The 19922-nt window shown below is 34.2% G+C and overlaps 1 protein-coding gene and 1 long non-coding RNA gene across 2 annotated transcripts; one reads left to right on the forward strand and one right to left on the reverse strand.

Annotated features, from left to right (window-relative positions):
• Window positions 1–1509: 1509 nt before the first annotated feature.
• On the reverse strand, window positions 1510–3630 carry LOC122289506. Its single transcript, XR_006236178.1, has 2 exons — window positions 3524–3630; window positions 1510–1887 (listed from the first exon to the last, which is right to left on the reverse strand). It is a non-coding gene; the product is annotated as an uncharacterized LOC122289506 (long non-coding RNA).
• Window positions 3631–6565: 2935 nt separating this feature from the next.
• Window positions 6566–12403, forward strand: LOC122289654 (serine/threonine-protein kinase STY13-like). The gene is made up of 6 exons (XM_043096836.1): window positions 6566–7387; window positions 7915–8047; window positions 8124–8319; window positions 11169–11293; window positions 11403–11561; window positions 11695–12403. The coding sequence occupies exons 1-6, from the start codon at window positions 7257–7259 to the stop codon at window positions 12007–12009; spliced, it is 1059 nt and encodes a 352-aa protein (XP_042952770.1). The 5' UTR covers window positions 6566–7256; the 3' UTR covers window positions 12010–12403.
• The last annotated feature ends 7519 nt before the right edge of the window (window positions 12404–19922 follow it).

Genomic DNA, 19922 nt, shown 5'->3' on the forward strand with positions numbered 1-19922 from the left:
GCTAGAGAGTGTTATTTATGATTGACACATGGACGTCTGTACAGAAAGTTTCCTACATGTGTATCACAGCACACTATATTGATAGCAAATGAAATTTGAAAAAACAGATTATTGGATTTAAAGAAATTGTTGATCATAAGGGTGCCATTCATTGAGGCGGAGATAGATGATTGTTTGAAAAGTTGGAAACTTTAGAAAGTTTTATACATTACAATTGACAATGTTGGTGTCGATGATACTGCAATTGAATGGTTTAAGTGGAATACGAGGGTGAGAGACGATGTCATTCAGGGCCATGAGTTTATCCATATTCAATGTTGTGCTCATATAATCAACTTGATTGTTACTGAGGGGTTAAAAGAGGTTGACGATTCCATTATCAAAGTCCGCAACATTGTGCGGTATGTGAGAGATTCCCCCCAAAGGCTCAAAAAGTTCATAGCAATAGAATAACAGTTTGAGATTTCATGTTCTAAGACGCTGTGCTTGGATGTTCTGACTCGAAGGAACTTTATATACATAATGTTGGATGTGGCATAGAAGTATCAAAAAGTATTTGAACGGATGGAAGTGGACGATGGGGGTCTTAAGTATGCTTTGCTGGAGCTTATAGGAAAGGGGCTCGATTCCCTGGACACATATGATTGGATGAGTGTGGGATACTTTGTCACATTTTTGTAGATTTTTTATGACATTATTATGTGGATATCTGGATCCACATATATAACTGCAAAGTTGTGGTTCAGCGAGGCATCGACCCTACACTACCACTTGCAAGAAGGTTGTGATGACCCTAGTAGACTGTTATCTGCTATGGCTCAGAGGATGCAGACCAAATATAATAAATATTGGGGGCAAGTTGATAAAATAAATAGATTACTTTTTGTGATTGTGATCCTTGACCCTCGAATCAAGTTGGTCATGATAGAATATTGGGCAAATTCATCTTTGGGGCAATGAAGGCTTGGTCGTTTATTAGAGTGCTTAAAATGGATCTCGATGACTTATACAACCACTATAGTAATAGTGGTCAGTCTTCATCCGCAGCGAGTACCTCACACTCGATTTCGACACCTCATTCTGATGACTTTAGCCCAGATGGAGCATTGTGTCCAATATTATGAGTGAGTATTATCAACTCGTTGTATTGAGGAATATTATGCAGTATATTTCTAAGGTTGAACGATATTTTATGGAAAAGGTCGAGACACCTAGTGTTGTATTTCAGATATTAACTTGGTGGAATGTTAATTCTACCAAATATCCCTTCATTTTTTATATTGCCTAAGATGTGCTAGCCATTCCTATTACTAGGACTGTTCATAGACCCGACCCGACCCGGTATCAAGATATTCCGACCCGGACCGATTTAGGTGTCTTCTGCTCACCTGTTACCCGTTAACCGACCCTACAGTGTTTTCGGAATAGTGTTCCGACCCGGTTTTTTTTTTTTTTTTTTTTTTTTTTTTTTTTTTTTTTTTTTTTTTTTTTTTTTTTTTTTTTTTTTTACTTCTGAGGTGGGGGCCACGTATGTGTAAATATTTATATTATACATGTTCCCACATGCAACGTTGATTATTTAATTGTGATCCCCTGCATATTCTCAAGTACGGTATGTTTCTTTCGAGGCAAAGCTTTGCGAGCCTTAGTTCAATGGAGTCTTTCTCTTTGTCAATGGTGGTATCACTTGCATGCAGTTCCTTAACTTCTTCAAGTTCTTCCAGTGAAAAACCAGACAGTTCTGCATCGTAAAGGGATGGGTCGATATGCAGAGAAGAACTCCATGGATGGGCTCAAAGCTTTCCAGCAGCATGTGGACTTCACTAACTCTTGGGACGATCACAGGCACTGCTCCATAGCTAACGATGAGATCTCGATGATATTCTCCTGTTCATATATATATATATATCACCAAACTCAAACCAAAGAAAGACACACAGAATCTTTCGGATCCACCCACCAACAAACTCAAACCAAATCCCAACAATCCCCTACAAACAGCATGCTGAAACAAAAGACCAAAATCTTCTGATTCAAGAAACTTTTATTGCCACGCCAATTATAAGTATGTTTTTCTGGGTTCAGTTCAGGACCACAAAATTGCATAAAAGATTAACATGAAACATACTGTTTTTGAAGTGCTTTTGATTTAAAGTATGATTGTTGATGCTAACAATGCTCGCATCCTCATTTCTTTTGGGTGGGTCCTTTTTTGCTGCTTAAGATCTCATATTCGAATTCTTGATGACTTTCTTCCAAGTCCTTCATAACTTGACTTCATAAGTCGATCTCAAAGTCATGCCAGGCTAGTATTTATAGGACTTTTTTGGTGTTTTTGTCTTCATATTCTACTTCTTAATTAATGAAGCCATAGCTATACAAGCTTGATCTTGTACGTACATAGAATTTAATGCTCAGAAAGAATATTGGGAGCCGGATTTGGTCGGTTATTGCAGTGAGGAGAGAACTTTAATTTGGTACGTGATATGAAAAACATGTAGGTAAATGTTTATAAACCTGGACCTTAGATGTTAACTCCCAGAAAAGAATTTGAAGGAATCTTGCACCTTAGATGTTAGATTTACAAGAAAGTCTCAACCTTCAACATCATTCAGATGAAATTGGATCTGTCCCAATAACATCAATTAGCTTCCAGGTAATTAATTATAGGCAGGGTTATACATAGATGAGAAGCCTTTGGAGGCCAAAGCTGAGTATGCTTCTGGTTTGGAGAAATCAATTCCCCAACCAATTCCTTTCCATGATACTAACAAATGAGAAAGAAAATACACGTTCTACTCTCTAAATATGGCACAAAAAGCTAAAGCTAAAAGCCAGAAAACATTCAACTTGTCCTGTTGTGTCATCACTTACATTAACTAACTTTTTATTACATCGTAATTAGGTTTTCAAAGACATTTCCTGAAACAGGGGATATACTAAATGGAGAAACTCATAATTTCATAAATGAGAGAGAGAGAGAACAAATTCCCTTTTTCTGAATAAGAAACAAAAAATAGCTAGATACATGTTCTTCATTATTTGTCAAAATGCCAAAAGAAACGGATTAAAAAGAAAAAAAAAAACATTTCTTATCAAGCTTCCTTTTCATAACCATACTTTACATAAAGCCATACCATCTCACTTCCAGTGTTCTTCCATAGGCTTTGTTTTCCCAAGAAAATTAGTTTTTCCCCCGTGCAAAACATGGAAGTAGAAATCAGAAAATGGAGAATTTATCCATACGAATACTTTATAATAATCCATACTTTTCCTGTATGATGTTTTTCAATTCAGGGCGTGTAGTCTGTTCTTTTCTTTATGATCGTCTCTGTTATACACCCATTTTTCAATCCATTTTAAGGACCGAGACAACAACATTGCATCTAAAGAATGCCCAATGTAGAAAAGCATCCACCCATACTGCATACACGTACGAAATCACAATAACAAAGCGAGAGAGAGAGAGAGAGAGAGAGAGAGAGAGAGAGAGAGAGAGAGAGAGAGAGAGAGAGAGTAATACCTATAGATTATTCCCAAAATCAGGTGGAGACTTGAGGGAGACCTTCTGAGCAAGAGAGCAACGCCGACGGAGAGAATCAAAACTGTGTTTTGCTTGAACTGCTGCACATTTTGGGTGGAAACGGGTTACGGGTATTACCCGATAAAAATAGAAACGGTTACGGTATAACCCGTTTCCGATTTAGCCTGTAAACGGGTCGGTATTTCGGTTCGGGTCGGGTCGAAAAAACGGCCGGGTCTGCCAGACGGTTTATTTGTACAGTCCTACCTATTACTATGGTTGTATCTGAGTCGGCGTTTAGCATTGGAGGTCGAGTGTTGGATGCTTTGTGGAGTTCATTGTCATCGTCAACCATAGAGGCCCTCGTTTGCACACAGAACTGGATCAGTGATTCGTGCATTAGACTAAATAGCATTGACATGAATTCTGAGAGCTATAGGCTTGAATCGGATATATTATTTTACTTTTTTTATTATTATTAAAGTTTGTGGCAATAATTATTTAAGTATTTCAATGATTATTTAATTCTTATTATGATTTTATAAATCTATATAACTTTTTTTTTTTTTTTATCATTTTACATATTTAATTGTGAACCCTAACATAATTGTTGATGACTGATGGAGCATGAATAAGTTGATAACAGAACTAACTTTAATCTTTATTGGTGATGAATGGTAATTAAATTCTACTTTTATTGTGTTCTATTTTTCGAATCAATTTGGTTACTTTTGTTGATTGGGAACTTTTTATCTTAATTTTAGGTATGACGAACGACCAAGGACGGTGCTGCAGATGATATTTTTCCTTTTAGTTGAATCAATATGTTTTTTCTTATGGATTGTTTAATCAAAGTTTGAAATGTACTGTTTTTCTATTATCAATGTTTTGAACCATTGAATAGGACTTTATGAATTATGTATTTACATTAATTATATTATTATTATTATTTATTTAGGGTTCGGAATGGGCCCAATTGGGCCCATTTAGAAGTCGGAGTTCCAATCGAAGGTTGAAATTGGTCGGAATTCATAATTTTGACTTTCGATCTGAGTTGAGCTCTAATTCCATTCAGAGTCAGAATCAAAATGAGTTTTGGACTCCGACTTAAGTCGGAGTCGAAAGGCACTGTTCTGACCCTGTCGGAGTTGGTGCACAGGCCTAGGAGTGGTAACCTCTAGATTGATAAAAAACAGTCAATGAGTTTCAAATGGATTCTTTTTAAGGAATGTCGGGGCAAAGTTGTATATGTGACCTAATGCTGGTGAGTGCATATGTTATGATAAAATGTTATGATGATGATATGTTATGATACCAATGCATTGAGAACGATGTCTGCAGACAAAGATGTAATGTCAACATAAGTTGTGTTACGGTCTCCAACAGGTGCTCACGATATATATGGAGAGTCGTGTTGCTATCATACATATGTTAATGATAACTTTAATAATGATAAAATATTATGATTTTCGAAAGCAATGAGGTATGAAATATATATATATATTTTTTTCGAAATGTCATGTTTTAGAAATGAGAAAGTGAAAATGTTATCTGAAAGAGAGAGTGCATCATAGTTTTTCTGAAAATATTGAGGAACTTGGATGTAAGACAAATACGGATTTTTCTTTCTCTGCATATCATGTTCATCATCAATCATGTATATCTTATCTCTATATAAGTTGCTTGTTTAATTTATTGAGATTTTAAGTAAATCTCATCAATGTGGATCCACTATTATTTTTTTCTAAAATGATAGAAGTTGTGTCAGGACCAATAGTGAAAAAACAGGAAGGACTATAGGATATAGATGGTTGAAGATGAGTTGGACCTTGAGCGAAAACTAAATATAATTTTGATGCTCATAAACATTGACTTTTCATACTTCAAAGCATATAAAATGGTTAATCTAACTATGAAACTTGGATTAAATATTTTATATTAAGGAAATGCTATCCTTAATTTTGAACTTACGATGATCATTAATGTTATTTAGATGTTTTAATTCATTTTGGTATGAGTTATAACTAATCACTTTTATTCCCTTGCGATTATTACATATTGTTGGTTGTATTTTATAATATATTGCATATTAACTGTTATGAATGTTGGTATATAATTTTGTAGTGCATATCTCGATATTATGAGACTCCATTACATCCATGTGGGAAATATGGGGCCGAATACCAATAGTTGTTGACATTATTATACTAGTACAAGCCAATGAGTTATGGTTATCATAAGTAAGGTACACCAATGGTATTTTTGGTGGCATTGGTTTGTTTTAGCATCTTGATCAAAGATGCCCTTATATCAAGATTGATAGACAAAAAATTCTTCTGCAATTTTTCTAAGATGTCGTTTTAAATAGATGACACTTTTGTAATCTTAAAGTAATACATCACTTTGGGGGACCCCATGTTTTAGATTTTTGCGTTTTTTGTCTGTTACGTGGACAAACAATTATTATGCTGAATGAAGATGTGCTTTGCTTGTGAATGGCCCCAACGGCGCGGTGAAATGTAAGCCACAAACGTGGCAGATAAACAAGCACCCAGAACTTTGACGTCCCTCACGTGTTACGTTTCTGGTGTTTTCAACTTGATTGTGATGGCGAAGCTACAAGAAATCAAAAAGTTAAAAAAAAGAAATGACTTTGCGTATGGGGAGTTTCGTCCATTTCAGACTTTGAAAGATTACATAACAATTTTCTGGTTGGAAACTTTGATTTCAAGAGGAAAATTTTGCATCAAATTCCATCGCCACAATTAGGCAAGAAATTTAGCCAAGTTGTAGAAATTATGAAGGGATAAGATAAAATATTATATATTCATACTTTAAAAAGAATTAATCATTACTTTTAGAGTTAAAAGTGTGATTGAAAATAAATAATGAAATATTTGTAATATATTTTCCTAACATCAAACAGAATCATTCGGTGGAGGCTACATGATTTTCAGTAGACACCTAGTCTATATCTTGTTATCGAAGCCATGAAGTGAAGTGGAATATAAACAAAGGAAGAAGGGAAGAGAAGAGGTAGTCCGGACTCCGGGCATGATTTCATTTTGTTATTGACTGGGTTGCCCATGGCCCATGTTGACGAGATCGACTTCCATGTGCTTTTGATTAATTTATGGCTCCCACAGTCTTTATTACAATAGTCGCAGCTCTCTCTCTCTTAATTCTTTTACTGGCCCAAGTCTCAAATCTTTTCCATGATTTTGTCTGCAGATCAAGAGTGAAAAATCCAATTTTCCCATTTAATAAACCTCTACAGTGGGTTATAGAATTTTGATGTTTTTACTCTTCCTGAGAGTATGTTGATTAGTTATCTTCCCTGTTCCCCTTTCAGCCGATTCCTCTCTCTTCCCCATGTTTTTTCAAGAAATCTTTCAGCTCTATACTCTCTCTCTCTCTCTCTCTCTCTCTCTCTCCCCGTTGCACACGTGATATACTTAGCTTTTGCCTCCTCAAGGACATGTAATGCATCAAACCGCTGAGTTTTGATCTCTGGCTGTCAATTCTTGAGATGTGGTTGTGAGCCAGCAGAAAACACCACAGAGCGTGTCTTAATAGTGTCAGACTATCCATTCACACTGTGTTCTAAATTCTAAATGAGTTCTACACTTCCTTGTTGGGTTCTGATGCGTGATCTTTCCTATTAAGTAAATGATGGGTGCTAGAGTTCACTGGTAGATGTATGTTTTAAGTTCGTTTCTTTTATTCTAAATAGATGGAATCTGGAAGTCGGTTCTATACAGCTGATGAGTTCAAATTGGATGCAAAATGGCTTATTGATCCCAAACATTTATTTGTTGGGCCTAGAATTGGAGAGGGAGCTCATGCCAAAGTGTACGAGGGAAAGTAAGTTTCGAGCTTTTCTTGAATTTGATTCTGTTCCTTAGTTATTTGATCTGTCGAACTGAAAATTTCTTTGCTTTTGACCTCGGGGCAAAGCCCTTAATCAGGCGTCGCAATTTTCTTCTTGTTTCAGAGAATGTAATTTAGATCTGCAAAATACTTTCGTAGTATTTGTCAGATTCAGTAATCCCTGCTTTGTTTTTTATTATATGTTTTCTGTACATGGCTACTCTGGTAATTAGCCAATCTTGTGTATATTCAGTGGATTTGTCAAGCAATTATTTTACAGATTCCTGCTGTCTAGGTTATGTTCTTTAGGTTCTGTCTGCAATTGAATCGATTTTCATATTTGTAATTCCTGATTTTAAAGCGAATGGTTACGCTGGCATTGAATTGCGCTTTTAATAGTCACTCAGAACTCTGGTTTGTGCTCCTAAACCGATATGTCACTCAAGTAATACATTGCAAGTTGATGTCTGGTTATGCAGCAAGTCTCTCACTCTACTTTTTGGTCATTGGGCTCTCTTCAGATACAAAAACCAGACTGTTGCCATTAAAATTGTTCACAAAGGAGAGACTCCAGAAGAGATTTCCAAGAGAGAAGCACGGTTTGCAAGAGAAGTTGCAATGTTGTCCAGAGTTCAGCATAAAAACCTAGTGAAGGTTGGATTTGATTTCGAGGTTCTTAGTATCCTGTTTTATCAATTTTCTAATAGATATTGAAACCGTGTGCCAACAGTTTACTGGTGCTTGCAAGGAGCCTGTAATGGTGATAGTTACCGAGCTTTTATTGGGAGGGACATTACGTAAATACTTGCTGAACATACGGCCTAGGTCCTTGGACAGACGTGTTGCTGTTGGATTTGCACTTGATATTGCTCGTGCAATGGAATGCTTGCACTCTCATGGGATCATACACCGTGATTTGAAACCTGGTAATCTTTTCATTTCCGCATTTTATTCTTCTGATGTCGGTCTCATTGGGTTTATATTAGATCTAGGTCAATGGAATATATCTTCTAAGAATAAATCAACTCAGGAAGCGATAGAAGAATCTTAAGAGTGGAATCTTCTCTGCAGGAATATGAACCCCCTACATTGTCAACCTATTTTACAAGATAAGATAAATAAGTTATTCAAAAGGCAACATCCTAGTTTAGCTTTTGAGTAGTCAATATCTTTTTATCCTTGCCTGCCACTACTACTATATCATTGAAGTCCTTTTTGGAGCTAATATGCTATGTTGGCCTTTTAGTGCCAATTTATTATCGTTCAAGTTCATTTAACACAAGCTAATAGCCTCAATTGTAATCTTCATTTTGAAACGTACTTCTCTCCTGTTGAAGAGTAGGTAGTCATATGATTTGTTAAGTTATATTTGATGTTAATATTTTTAATGTGGCCCTTTAAGAATCTGAGATTAGTTAGCAGTAGTTTTTTCCGTTATCAATAATATGTTTGACTGTTTCATCTTGGAGTAACTGTGGGCCTGACTGGGATATTCCTTGGGCCTTTTACTCCGTATATATGTAATTTTCTCTTATATCAACTTTATGATTTGGAGTCAGGAGTTGAGATTGCAATGTTGATTACTAGCGGTAGAAAAGTCTGCTACGCTTTGGTGGATGTGTTTTTGGTACAGTCATTTGATTGTTTATTTTTAGTACTATCAAGTTTGGCTAAGTGGCTAACCTTTAGATGTAACCTTTTTAGAGAAATAGTTATGGAAAGTACATGACGAGGGCGAAAACTCTTGGGTGAAAAAGTAAAAGTACGAGACTTCCCCCTTAGCAACAGACACTCAGCAACTAAATTTATAGATGTAAAGCAGGTATTGTGGAAGAAACACCTTGAAAAAAAGATCTCGCATCTTTTAGATCTCAGTGAATGCCATTCATTCTACAGATTATATAGCATAAAAAGCTTGAGCTTGAATCTTATAAGAAGAAAGTTTGAAGTGAATGTAGTTAATTTGCTAAGATGATTAGGTTTGCATGCTATGAAGCCAAGTAGTTCTCCCTCAAACAAAGGGTGAAGGATAGGGTAATAGATATTGTCCCATAAAGGTGTGTGAAGATTTTTGGCATTTCAAAAGACAAAAGGAAGAACAGTTTGCTTGAAGTGAGATTTGATTTAAACATGAAACCCTTATGGTGATGGGGGCTGATAGGCTCCATTAGCCTTGTTCATATGTTTTGGTGTGTGAGCCTTTTTCTATCTGTTTCCTGAATTATTTATCTCATTTGTAAGGCTTCTTTCTCCTCTTTATAGTTCTTTATTCCCTTCGAATTAGTAGTCTCTTGCTCGTGAAGGGAAAAAAAGAGTAGGTATGTCATTCAATATAGAATCTGGAAGGGAATCGTTGCATGTTTTGCTGTTGTCAAACCCGAATAGATTTTAGACCTGGGATATATTTTCACAGGTCTGATATGAATAAAAACTCAAACTCAACTCAAATACATTTGAATCCAATTTATTGAAGTCATCTATATGACTTTTTTTACCATTTAATCTTATTTTTACAGGAGGTTATGCATTATATCGTTCAGCGGCCATGTTCTTCCCATAACCTTTGCATGTCAACAGAATGCTCCTACCACACTGTGAATGGCCCTACCCAAACCCAGTCCAAAACAGAAAGAATACCTGCATTACAAACTTAATCTAATGAAAACAAAGGGGGTGTTCTATCCTCAGAAACAGGGAGTGAAAAGAGAGCCAGATTTCCACCTCGCAAGGGGATGAATTTGGACAAAAAGAAGTCATTTGTGCAAGAAGTTACTTGACTAAAATGCTGTGCAGCTTGGCCGACTTAGAACATACCAACAAAATGCTCCTACCCCACCATGAATGGCCATACACAAACCCAGTCCTAGACAGAAAGAAAACTTACATTACGAACTTGAACCAATGAAAACAAACAAAATAAAACTTTTTTAATACACCTAATATATTCATTTCTCACCTCTCCTCAGCCCTTCCATGCTACTGCTCCTTTTCATCAGTGCATCAATAGGCCTTCATTGTACATAAATGAACTGTCTCAGGAAGGAGCTTTATCGAAAGTAGTCTTTGAAGGATTTCAGCTAAGGGAGCAGACCTTTCTTGACTTTTGACCAGTACTATGTGTGATTAACAGGACATGATAAGAAATTGATTATTTCGTTCTTATGTAAGCTCAGATGCTAGCTCAATGTGCATTGGATTAAATGAAATTAAAGTTGACTCATGTAGCCTCTTATATGATAGCAATTTTTTTTAGTTTTATTTGCTTAATTTCTTGATATGCAACTTAGTTATATCAACCACTATGATATTACAAGTACTTTACCTAGACTGAACACAAAAACACAGAGATGTTCTGGTCTAGTTAAGAACAACCTTTACTTATCCGGGGGGAAAAAAAAAAAAAAAAGAACAACCTTGACTGAATAAAAAATATGTATTACACTTGCCCCCACACTAATCGTTAAGTCAGTGGCCTAAATCATTTGTTTTGAACAGGCCCCACATACAAACGAGGACCATTGTACACACAATTGCTCTAATTAGTGCATTCATGCAGTTGTTTTCTTTTATTCCCTGCATTGCAAATGATGTTGCTGTTCATAAGGTTCTCTTAGAAGATTGGTCTATCACATATGGCTTGATGTATTGTAGGGAGAATGCTGAACAAAATTTCTTATGTTTCCGAGATATAGCTGTTTATGCATGTCACCTGAAAATTTGACTTCGTAAACAGTATATTTATTTATTGAAGATGAACTATTGCTTTTGTGTGCAGAAAATTTACTCCTGACTGCAGACCATAAAACAGTTAAACTAGCAGACTTTGGTTTAGCAAGAGAAGAGACATTAACAGAGATGATGACTGCTGAAACTGGAACATATCGTTGGATGGCTCCAGAGGTAGTTCATTAAGAAAAAGATACTTCTGTTTTCCCCTCTCCCCTCTTCCCCAGTTCTAATTTTATGATTGACAACATAAATATTTCTTAAATGCATTTATTGGTGTCAGTTGTACAGTACTGTTACATTAAGGCAGGGAGAGAAAAAGCATTATAACCATAAAGTGGATGCCTATAGCTTTGCAATTGTGTTGTGGGAGCTCTTACACAACAAATTGCCTTTCGAGGGAATGTCAAATCTCCAGGCAGCATATGCAGCTGCTTTTAAGGTAAAAGATTTATTTCCCCATCTATGTTTTATATTATGATGTTGTTAGATTGACATCAGCAGTAGTTGTACTGAAGTCCCTTTGGGACTGGTCAATCTAACTGAAAATATTAAGGGGTACTTTGCCATTTCAGAACACGAGGCCTAGTGCTGATGACCTCCCAGAGGAACTGGCTAGGATTCTAACTTCATGCTGGCAGGAGGACCCAAATGCTCGGCCCAATTTCAGCCAAATAATTCAAATGCTACTTAACTATCTTTACACCATTTCTCCTCCAGAACCCTCAATTCCACCTCGAATTTTCATGTCTGAAAACACTGTTTTGCCACCTGAGTCTCCTGGCACAAGCTCATTGATGGCGGTGCACGATGACACGGGGGACACACCTAAAGGAAATATGGAAGACAAGCCAAAGGGTTTCTTCTTCTGCTTCAACCAGTGTTATTAACCGCCGAATAGTAAATGAGATGGTCAGAAACTGTCCTTCCCCTCGAATGTGGCTCTAGGGAAGCTTATTAATCTAGTAGATGCTAGGTTTTAGTCTCACAAATACAATTATGACATGCCACATGTTTAAATCGATCAATTTACATTTCCTTGAAGCTCAATTCTGTTGTCAGATTACCTTGTATGCATCTGATGCTGCTATTGAGCTTACTAGATATACTGGGTCCTAGCTTCGAGTACATGGTTCTATCATCTAGCTACAACTAACTGTTTGGACCTTGGAGTTGGGGTTAGACCGCGATACTGGATTATATAGGATAACTGAAATCCAACTCCAATTCTATTCCTTCCTTGCACATTGTTCATGCAGATAAAGGAGTGTTAGTTCTTCATCATTTTTTTTCTTCTCGCCTTAGAATGCTATTTTCTCAATGTTCAAGTCCTAGTCCCCAACTTCTAATCCAACCGGATAGATGCTATTCCCAGGTTATGGTAATTTATACTTCCAAACGCATTCAACCATCTTTGTGTTCTTTTAATTTTCTTTTCGTAAAGCTATACTTTTTGTAATGATAAATGAGCTATAATGCAGAAAGCAAATAATAAAAAAGAAAGGATTTGTTCAAGAGGTCTACCCAAAAGATTTGCTCATACAGCCTATAGGTTTGGAATCTTGCTGTATCTTCAGGCCATTTCATCGCAGGTGACAAGTCTCAAGTTTCACGCTACTAATCGACTTTATTCTAAAACGATTAATTAATATTGCCACCTGTCTTATCATCTTCTTCAGTGTCCAGTCTTCCATGTGCTGGGTTGATTCTAAATAATTCTTTCCTAAATTCAACTTTTTTATGAACCTCGCATGGAGGCAACGGCGTTTGGATAAGCATGTTCTTAGTAGACAGATACGCCTCTTCAGTCGACCCTATTCACTGGATCAAGAACCTCAACCATAAAAACCATTTCGCTCACTTCTGGGTTTGACTAAAATACTTTGGCCCTCGCCAAGTAGACCTGCATGGCTACAAGCAGCAAGAGCAGCAATGAAAGTCAACTCATCTGGTTCAATGATCATCTCCCACGTTAAACAGAAGAAGCCAAGATCATTACCCCGTCCGTTAATAGCAAGACTTCGAATTAGTTATTTTCAATTATAGATATTTTTTTAAGCCTTTTTACATGCACTAATGTTAGAGTTCTAAATAGACAAGTTTCATGCAAGTCATTTATAAAAAAGTAGATACTACTAATAAAGAATAGTTTTTTTTTTTTAATATTTTTTATAAAAGAAGATGGAGTTTACTATTTTATAAATACTTGTTTGAATCTTGTCAATTTAGAGCTTGTAGATATAATTTCTCTTTACACTTTGACAAAAGTATTGATGCAGGCTGACCAAATGCCACATAGGCATGCCATGTCATCAAATTGCCACATCACAAAGGTGCTACATCATTCTAGATTATGCTCCTGCATCAAGTATTGTCTATAGAGTACTAGGGGGGTAAGAATTCAGTTCGGATCAAAAAAACTGATAGGATCGACCAGTTTGTTAGTCTGTTTAGATCAGACCAATTAAGGAATCGATCGGTCTTGGTCCAAGAAAATAGGAAAATTCAGTTTTAGTCAGGTGGAGTTTTTTCATTCTAGATCTGACCAGCTGAACGGATTATTTTTTTAAAATTTTAAATAATTATTTATACGATATTTTTTAATTTTTAAAAGTAATTATATAAATTGAAAACAAATAATTATGTAAGTTTCTAACCAATTACAAGTAATTATGTAATTTTCTTCTAACCTAATTAGTTATGATTAGATTATTCAAAAATAAATGGGTCAGTTTGGTTACTTAACTCCTCTCAACTCATCTCATATAATCATTACAACTTTTTCAAATTTCAATATAAAATATAATAAACCATTCAACTTTTTCAAATCTCAAAATAATAATATTATTAAAAAATAATATTCTAACAATATTTTATTTAATTTTTAACTTTTATCTCGACTTAATTAAACTCACCGTCTAAATGCAATCTAAGAATTTTAAGATAGGGTATTAACTATGAGTTACACTACACAACCACCCACTGTTCACTCAACCTCCGCACTCCAGCCTACGTGGCTTTTTTTTTTTTTTTTTTTAATTAAAACGCGAGTTTTGATCAGAACATTTCAATTTCTCCCCCCCTCCCCTGGTTCGTCTTCACTTTCTTCAGAACTCTTCCCCGCGTTCTCTCCTCCACGCCCCCAGCTCGTGTCCTTTGCCGGCCTGACCCTCTCCCCGCCCCGGCATCACTAGGGAACTGGGTGGGTTCATCACTCCGTCACGGTGGAACAAAAGTTCCCCTCTGGGTGCACCATTTCTGTACGGGTTCTTCAGCCTCACGGTTTCGGCACGATTTCAGTCCCCGCCCCGGCATCACTACTAAATTTATGCCATTCTCGGATGAGAATATATCCAAACTCAGCAACCATTAAAAGACAAAACATAGATCTAACAAACACAAAACTAAGGAAGGAAAGAGACATTTTGGAAGGTAGAGATTAAAAAGAAAAAGAAAAATAAAGTGCCTTCGGGGATGGCGAGAAGAGGCTGAAGGAAGTGAGTCAGATGGGTGGGTCTTGGAATCCGTCGAGGATGATTTCTTCTAGGGTTCGGAATTGAAGGGGGTGAGAGAAATGGGTCTTGGTTCAAGGGAGAGAGACGTGAAGGGCGATGGGTGAGAGAGAAGAGTCTCACAGTAATGGTAGAGGGTAGCTGCATTTAGGGGAGATGAAGAAGAGGGAGAAGAGTCTGAGGTGAGGGCGTCGGATTGAGGGGTGATGGAGAAGAGAGAGTGCGTAGGGAGCAGAGTAAAGGGCAACCCGGTTTATTTTGATAATAAACCGTGACGTGGAAGGAGTGTGGCGTGCCTTAGGCAAACCGGAGGCTGAGTAGCTTTTTTCATTAACTATTAGTATTGGTAATACACAAACTATAAACATTATTAATTTATTTTACTTTATTAGAACACTTAATTAGTTAAGTATATACTTAGTTAGACAACTTAGACTAAATCATTCACTTAATTTTTTTTTTAAATTTTATATAAATTTTTCTATCAAAAACTTGAAAAAAAAAAAAAGGAAAAGAAGAAAAAGGACCCGGTCTGAAATGCCTCAATAAAACCGATCAGACTGAACCAAAATGGTCCGATCCGATCCAAAATTCTCCTCCAAAGACTGATTGGACCGACAGCGACCGAAACTGCCAACGAATGCCTTCCCGAAAGCCCATGTCGTCGACGATTTTTCTTCCCCTCTACTTCGTGATTCACTAATTTTTCTTCCTCTCTGCTTCGTGCTATTTGGGATTTTTGCTAGTTTTCAGTTCCGTAATTGTTTGCTGATTTTTGCTTGTTGGTTTTCAGTGTTAATGGTTTTTTGGCTGTTGATTTTGCTCATTGTTCACATTCATATGCCCCGGCCTATTGCATTCGAGAACGTCAAAGTTGGGTTTTGAATTAATTTAAAGGATCCCTATGTTTCATATCGAAACTGAATTCATAAATCTGTCACTTCTTATTCATACTAAATCATGGGTAGGAAATTCTGAAATTATGAGACGTTGCCATTTTGGATATACGTGGCCATGTATTGCGGAGAAATGGGACTAGACTTTCCTGAACAAATTGTACCCAACTTGCTTAGAAATAATACTACCTTGCATGTTCTTCTCATCGATAACGTCCGTTGTCATGTCTAAATCTATCATTTTCTCTTTGTCACTGTTGCCTGCCAAGTGTTTGTGTAAATGATTAAGAAAGGCTGATTATAGATTTTTTCTATATTCTCAGCTTTCCTACTATATTACACAGAAAGAATATAAACATTGAAGAAAGTATTTTCGTTGGAAAAATATGACCGTTAAAAATTATGTCCGTTAGAATATTATAAACGTTAAAAAATGAATGTGCGTTTTTTTAATAAAGAATAAATATTTCAATTATCATTAAAATTAAAATAAATTAAAAATTTAAAATAGATATTTTAATTAAATAATAATAGATTTATAGAGTTTATTATTTAAGCTTGTTAAAAAGTGGTTAACTAAATTAAAAAAAAAAAAATCTTAATTAAAGTTTAGCTAAAGAATAATAACTAAAACTATAGATCACCATTAATACCCTTAATAGGGATAACTCCCATTTAGAGCATTGGCAATGACCAAGTCTAAAGTTTAGCTAGAATCTCACATTTTTTCCATAGTATCAAGTTTTAGCTAAATGAGTCTATATTAAACTAGCCATTTTAAAGGTAAAATAATAATATAATATTATATATTTTATTAATATTTGATAATTTTTTTAATAGTTTTAAATACACTTTATATATTAATTAATAATTAAATAAAAGATTTATTTTACTTAAAAAAAAGATTAATAATAATTTGTAGTACTTTTATTGTTTTTTAAAAAATCCATTTCATGAAACTAGCTAATAACATAAACCAAAAAAACAATATAATCATGTCAGATGGATGCATAAAACATATATATTGGGTAAATGATAAAAATGCAATGGATAAAAGCAATTAATCATAAAACAGTACAATGTGAAAATTTATAAAATAGTTTTTTGACATGTAATTAATAACTCTCCAAGTTTAGAGAGTATCTAAAAAAAGAAATGATATTTACAGTCGTGGTTGTGCAAGCGGCGTGCAGTTGTTTTGAAAAAAATGAATTAATATGGGACCCACATGAAAAAAAACTAACTTTTTAATCGTGGACCTTACTTTTTTTCAAAATAATTACGTAGCGTTTACAATTCTACGACTGTATTTAATATTATTTATCTAAAAATTACCGTCAATCAAGTATTGAACTTTGGACCATTGGTTCGTCTAATTGAGATTTTTTTGTCTCACATGTAGGCCATTTCCAATGCTTTACCAGTTTCTAAAGCTCTGCAGACAGCCCATACATAAAGTACAATGGCCCTGTTGACCTCATTGGGCTCCTCCACATTGGCCTTTTGGATTTCATGAAAATACTAAATAGATAAAGAGCCTCTCTACATCGATTTGCTTTGCTATATAACCAGAAATCATAACATTCAATGCCATAACATCTCTTTGATCCCATCTGCCCAAACGTTCTTGGTGCAAAACAAGATTTTTTTTAGGTCTGGTTTAATTTTACCAACATTTCAAATTATCCCATATTATCTCAACATTCAAATACCATTTAAATATAAATATTTTGCAATGTTCAATTTTAATTTTTTTTAAATTTTTTCATCTAATCATTATAATTTTCATAAACTTCCAAATAAAACATAAAAAATAATTTAATTTTCTCAAATTCTAAAATAAAAATGATATTAAAAAAATTATATTCTAACCATCTTTTAACTTTATAGTTTTATACTCAACTTTTTCTCTATCATTTATTAAAATCTCATAAAATATCTTAATTCAAATAATTTCACTACTATTAACAATTTATTTTACTATTATTCATAGATTTCTCATTTCATCTCATCTATATAAACAAACGAGATGAGGCTTGCTTTGATTTCACAAACATTTGAAATCATATCATCTTATCTCAATATCCAAACACCATTCAAACATAAATATTTTTCAATTTCAAAATTTCAATTTTTTTCATCTAATCATTACCTAACCATTACAATTCGAAACTTTCAAACAAAACACACAAAAAACAATTCAATTTTTTTAAATTTTAAAATAAGAATAATATTAAAAAAATTATATTCCAATACTCTTTTAACTTTATAATTTTTTTATTTAATTTTTTTTCTCTCATTTTCCAAAATAACATAAAAATTTTAATTCAAACTATTTCATTACTATTAACAGATTTTTCATCTCACCTATATAACTAAACGAAACCTTAGCCTATTTAATTAATATACCAATTTAGAGAAATTTTCTACAACAAAATTTGTTCGAATAAAAAAGTGACGGAGGATATTATAAGGTAGTAGGGCATCTTTGGGACAGGGTAGCTGGCCGGTGCACGAAAGATGATGCATGTTATGCAATTTGTATCGCTGCTTTAATTTTGATAGATCGGCCCCTTTAAGTGGTCTGAATCTACCCCAATCATGTTATCTTCAAGGAATCAATTCAGACCACATTACCTCCATTTTATTTTAGAGAAAATGAATAGCTCAAGTAGAATAGTAGAACTGGTAAGTTATAAATGTGGTAATAGGTGATAGTCTACATACAATATGTGACATAACCTGTGAACCTAGCTAATACGAATACGATAAAAAATTGATGGATTTGAATTTGATATAAATGGATTCAGATCAAAACGAGTTGATATGTTAAGATACGATTAGTAAACGAGTCAAACATTTAAGCCGAAATCAATACGCAATAATCTATTTAAAAATTTTATTTTAAAATTATAATTTTATTATTATTGGGTTGTAATATGTTCTTATTATTGAGATTGTAATTTTGGATCTATGCTTCTATTTGTTATTGTTAAGTTTGTAATATTGGTTTTATTATAGGTTAAAATTTGAGAAATATTAATATTTTTTGTTATTAGTTAAGCCTCATTTTGTTTTCACAAGCCATCTGATCTGATATTATCTTATCTAATTATTACAATTTATCCAAACTCCCAAACAAAGTAAAATAAATAATTCAATTTTTTTCAAATCTCAAAACAAAAATAGTATTAAAAAATTATATTCTAACAATATTTTATTTAACATTCAACTTTTATCTCAACTCATTATTGTAACCAAACAAGGCTTTATTGTTTTTTTAGAGATATTGTGGTTACTAATAAATATAGAATTTTAATTTTATATGAAATTATGTTAATCGGGCTAAAAAGATTACATGGGATAATTCAACCAATTTACATGAAATGGGTTGAAATGAGTTGTATTGTGTTGATTAATTTCTTATTAATTGTTAAATAGAATATATACATGACCAGTTATTTAAATGGGCCGTTTTAGGATTTGAAAGTCTGATATGTTTAATTTAACAAATTGTGTTTAGATTAATCTATGATATAGTTGAATGTTCATGATTTGATACAATACGAACATAACCCGCAAACCTAAATTACCACTCCTATGACTACTTACTAGATAAAGATTTATATATTTTATTAGTGGTTTTAGAGAAATTTCAAATTGAATAATCCTCTTAGAGTTGTAGTGTAGGTGTGACTAGCACTTTTCTTGAGTTTTTATATGTGATAAACCTTACTCTAATACCTCATTAAAGTTTTATTTGATTACACAGATGAGATGGAATGAGAGTTGAATAAAATATTGTTAGAATACAATTTTTGTTTTAAGATTTGAAAAAATTGAATTGTTTTTTGTATTTTGTTTGAAAGTTTGAAAAAATTGTAATGATTAGATGAGATAAGATGGTCTGTGAAAACAAACTAGGCTGAAATCACCTCTAAACTAATAGAAAAGTGCAAAATTTAATTATTTAATTTATAGTTTAACATTTCTTCTTATCACTGGGTCTGCCTCGTTAAGTGATAGATTTTAATACGTGGGATTTTAGGATGAATGGAGTGAACTATGGTAATGGGTAATGAACTTAGGATCTTTGTTGTAATACCATGTTCAAATCAGAGTATTCCTTATGCATTGGATCTAATACGTGGAGTTTTAGAACAAACGGAGTGAACTATGATATATATTAGATATCGAATTCAGGATCTTTGCTGGAATACAGTAAGTAATTATTAAAGAAAAACTCAAACCACGCTTGAGCCTATATTCCAAAAGGCCGGATTCGTTAAGATTGAAATTGGAATACTTTCTTGCAATAGATCATTATACAAAACAAAAACAATAATTTTCTCTACCAGACAACGTGGGATCCCGTATGCCAGATATAGACCCTCC

Source organism: Carya illinoinensis, chromosome 12 (assembly GCF_018687715.1).
Source record: "Carya illinoinensis cultivar Pawnee chromosome 12, C.illinoinensisPawnee_v1, whole genome shotgun sequence".
Classification (NCBI taxonomy): domain Eukaryota; kingdom Viridiplantae; phylum Streptophyta; class Magnoliopsida; order Fagales; family Juglandaceae; genus Carya; species Carya illinoinensis.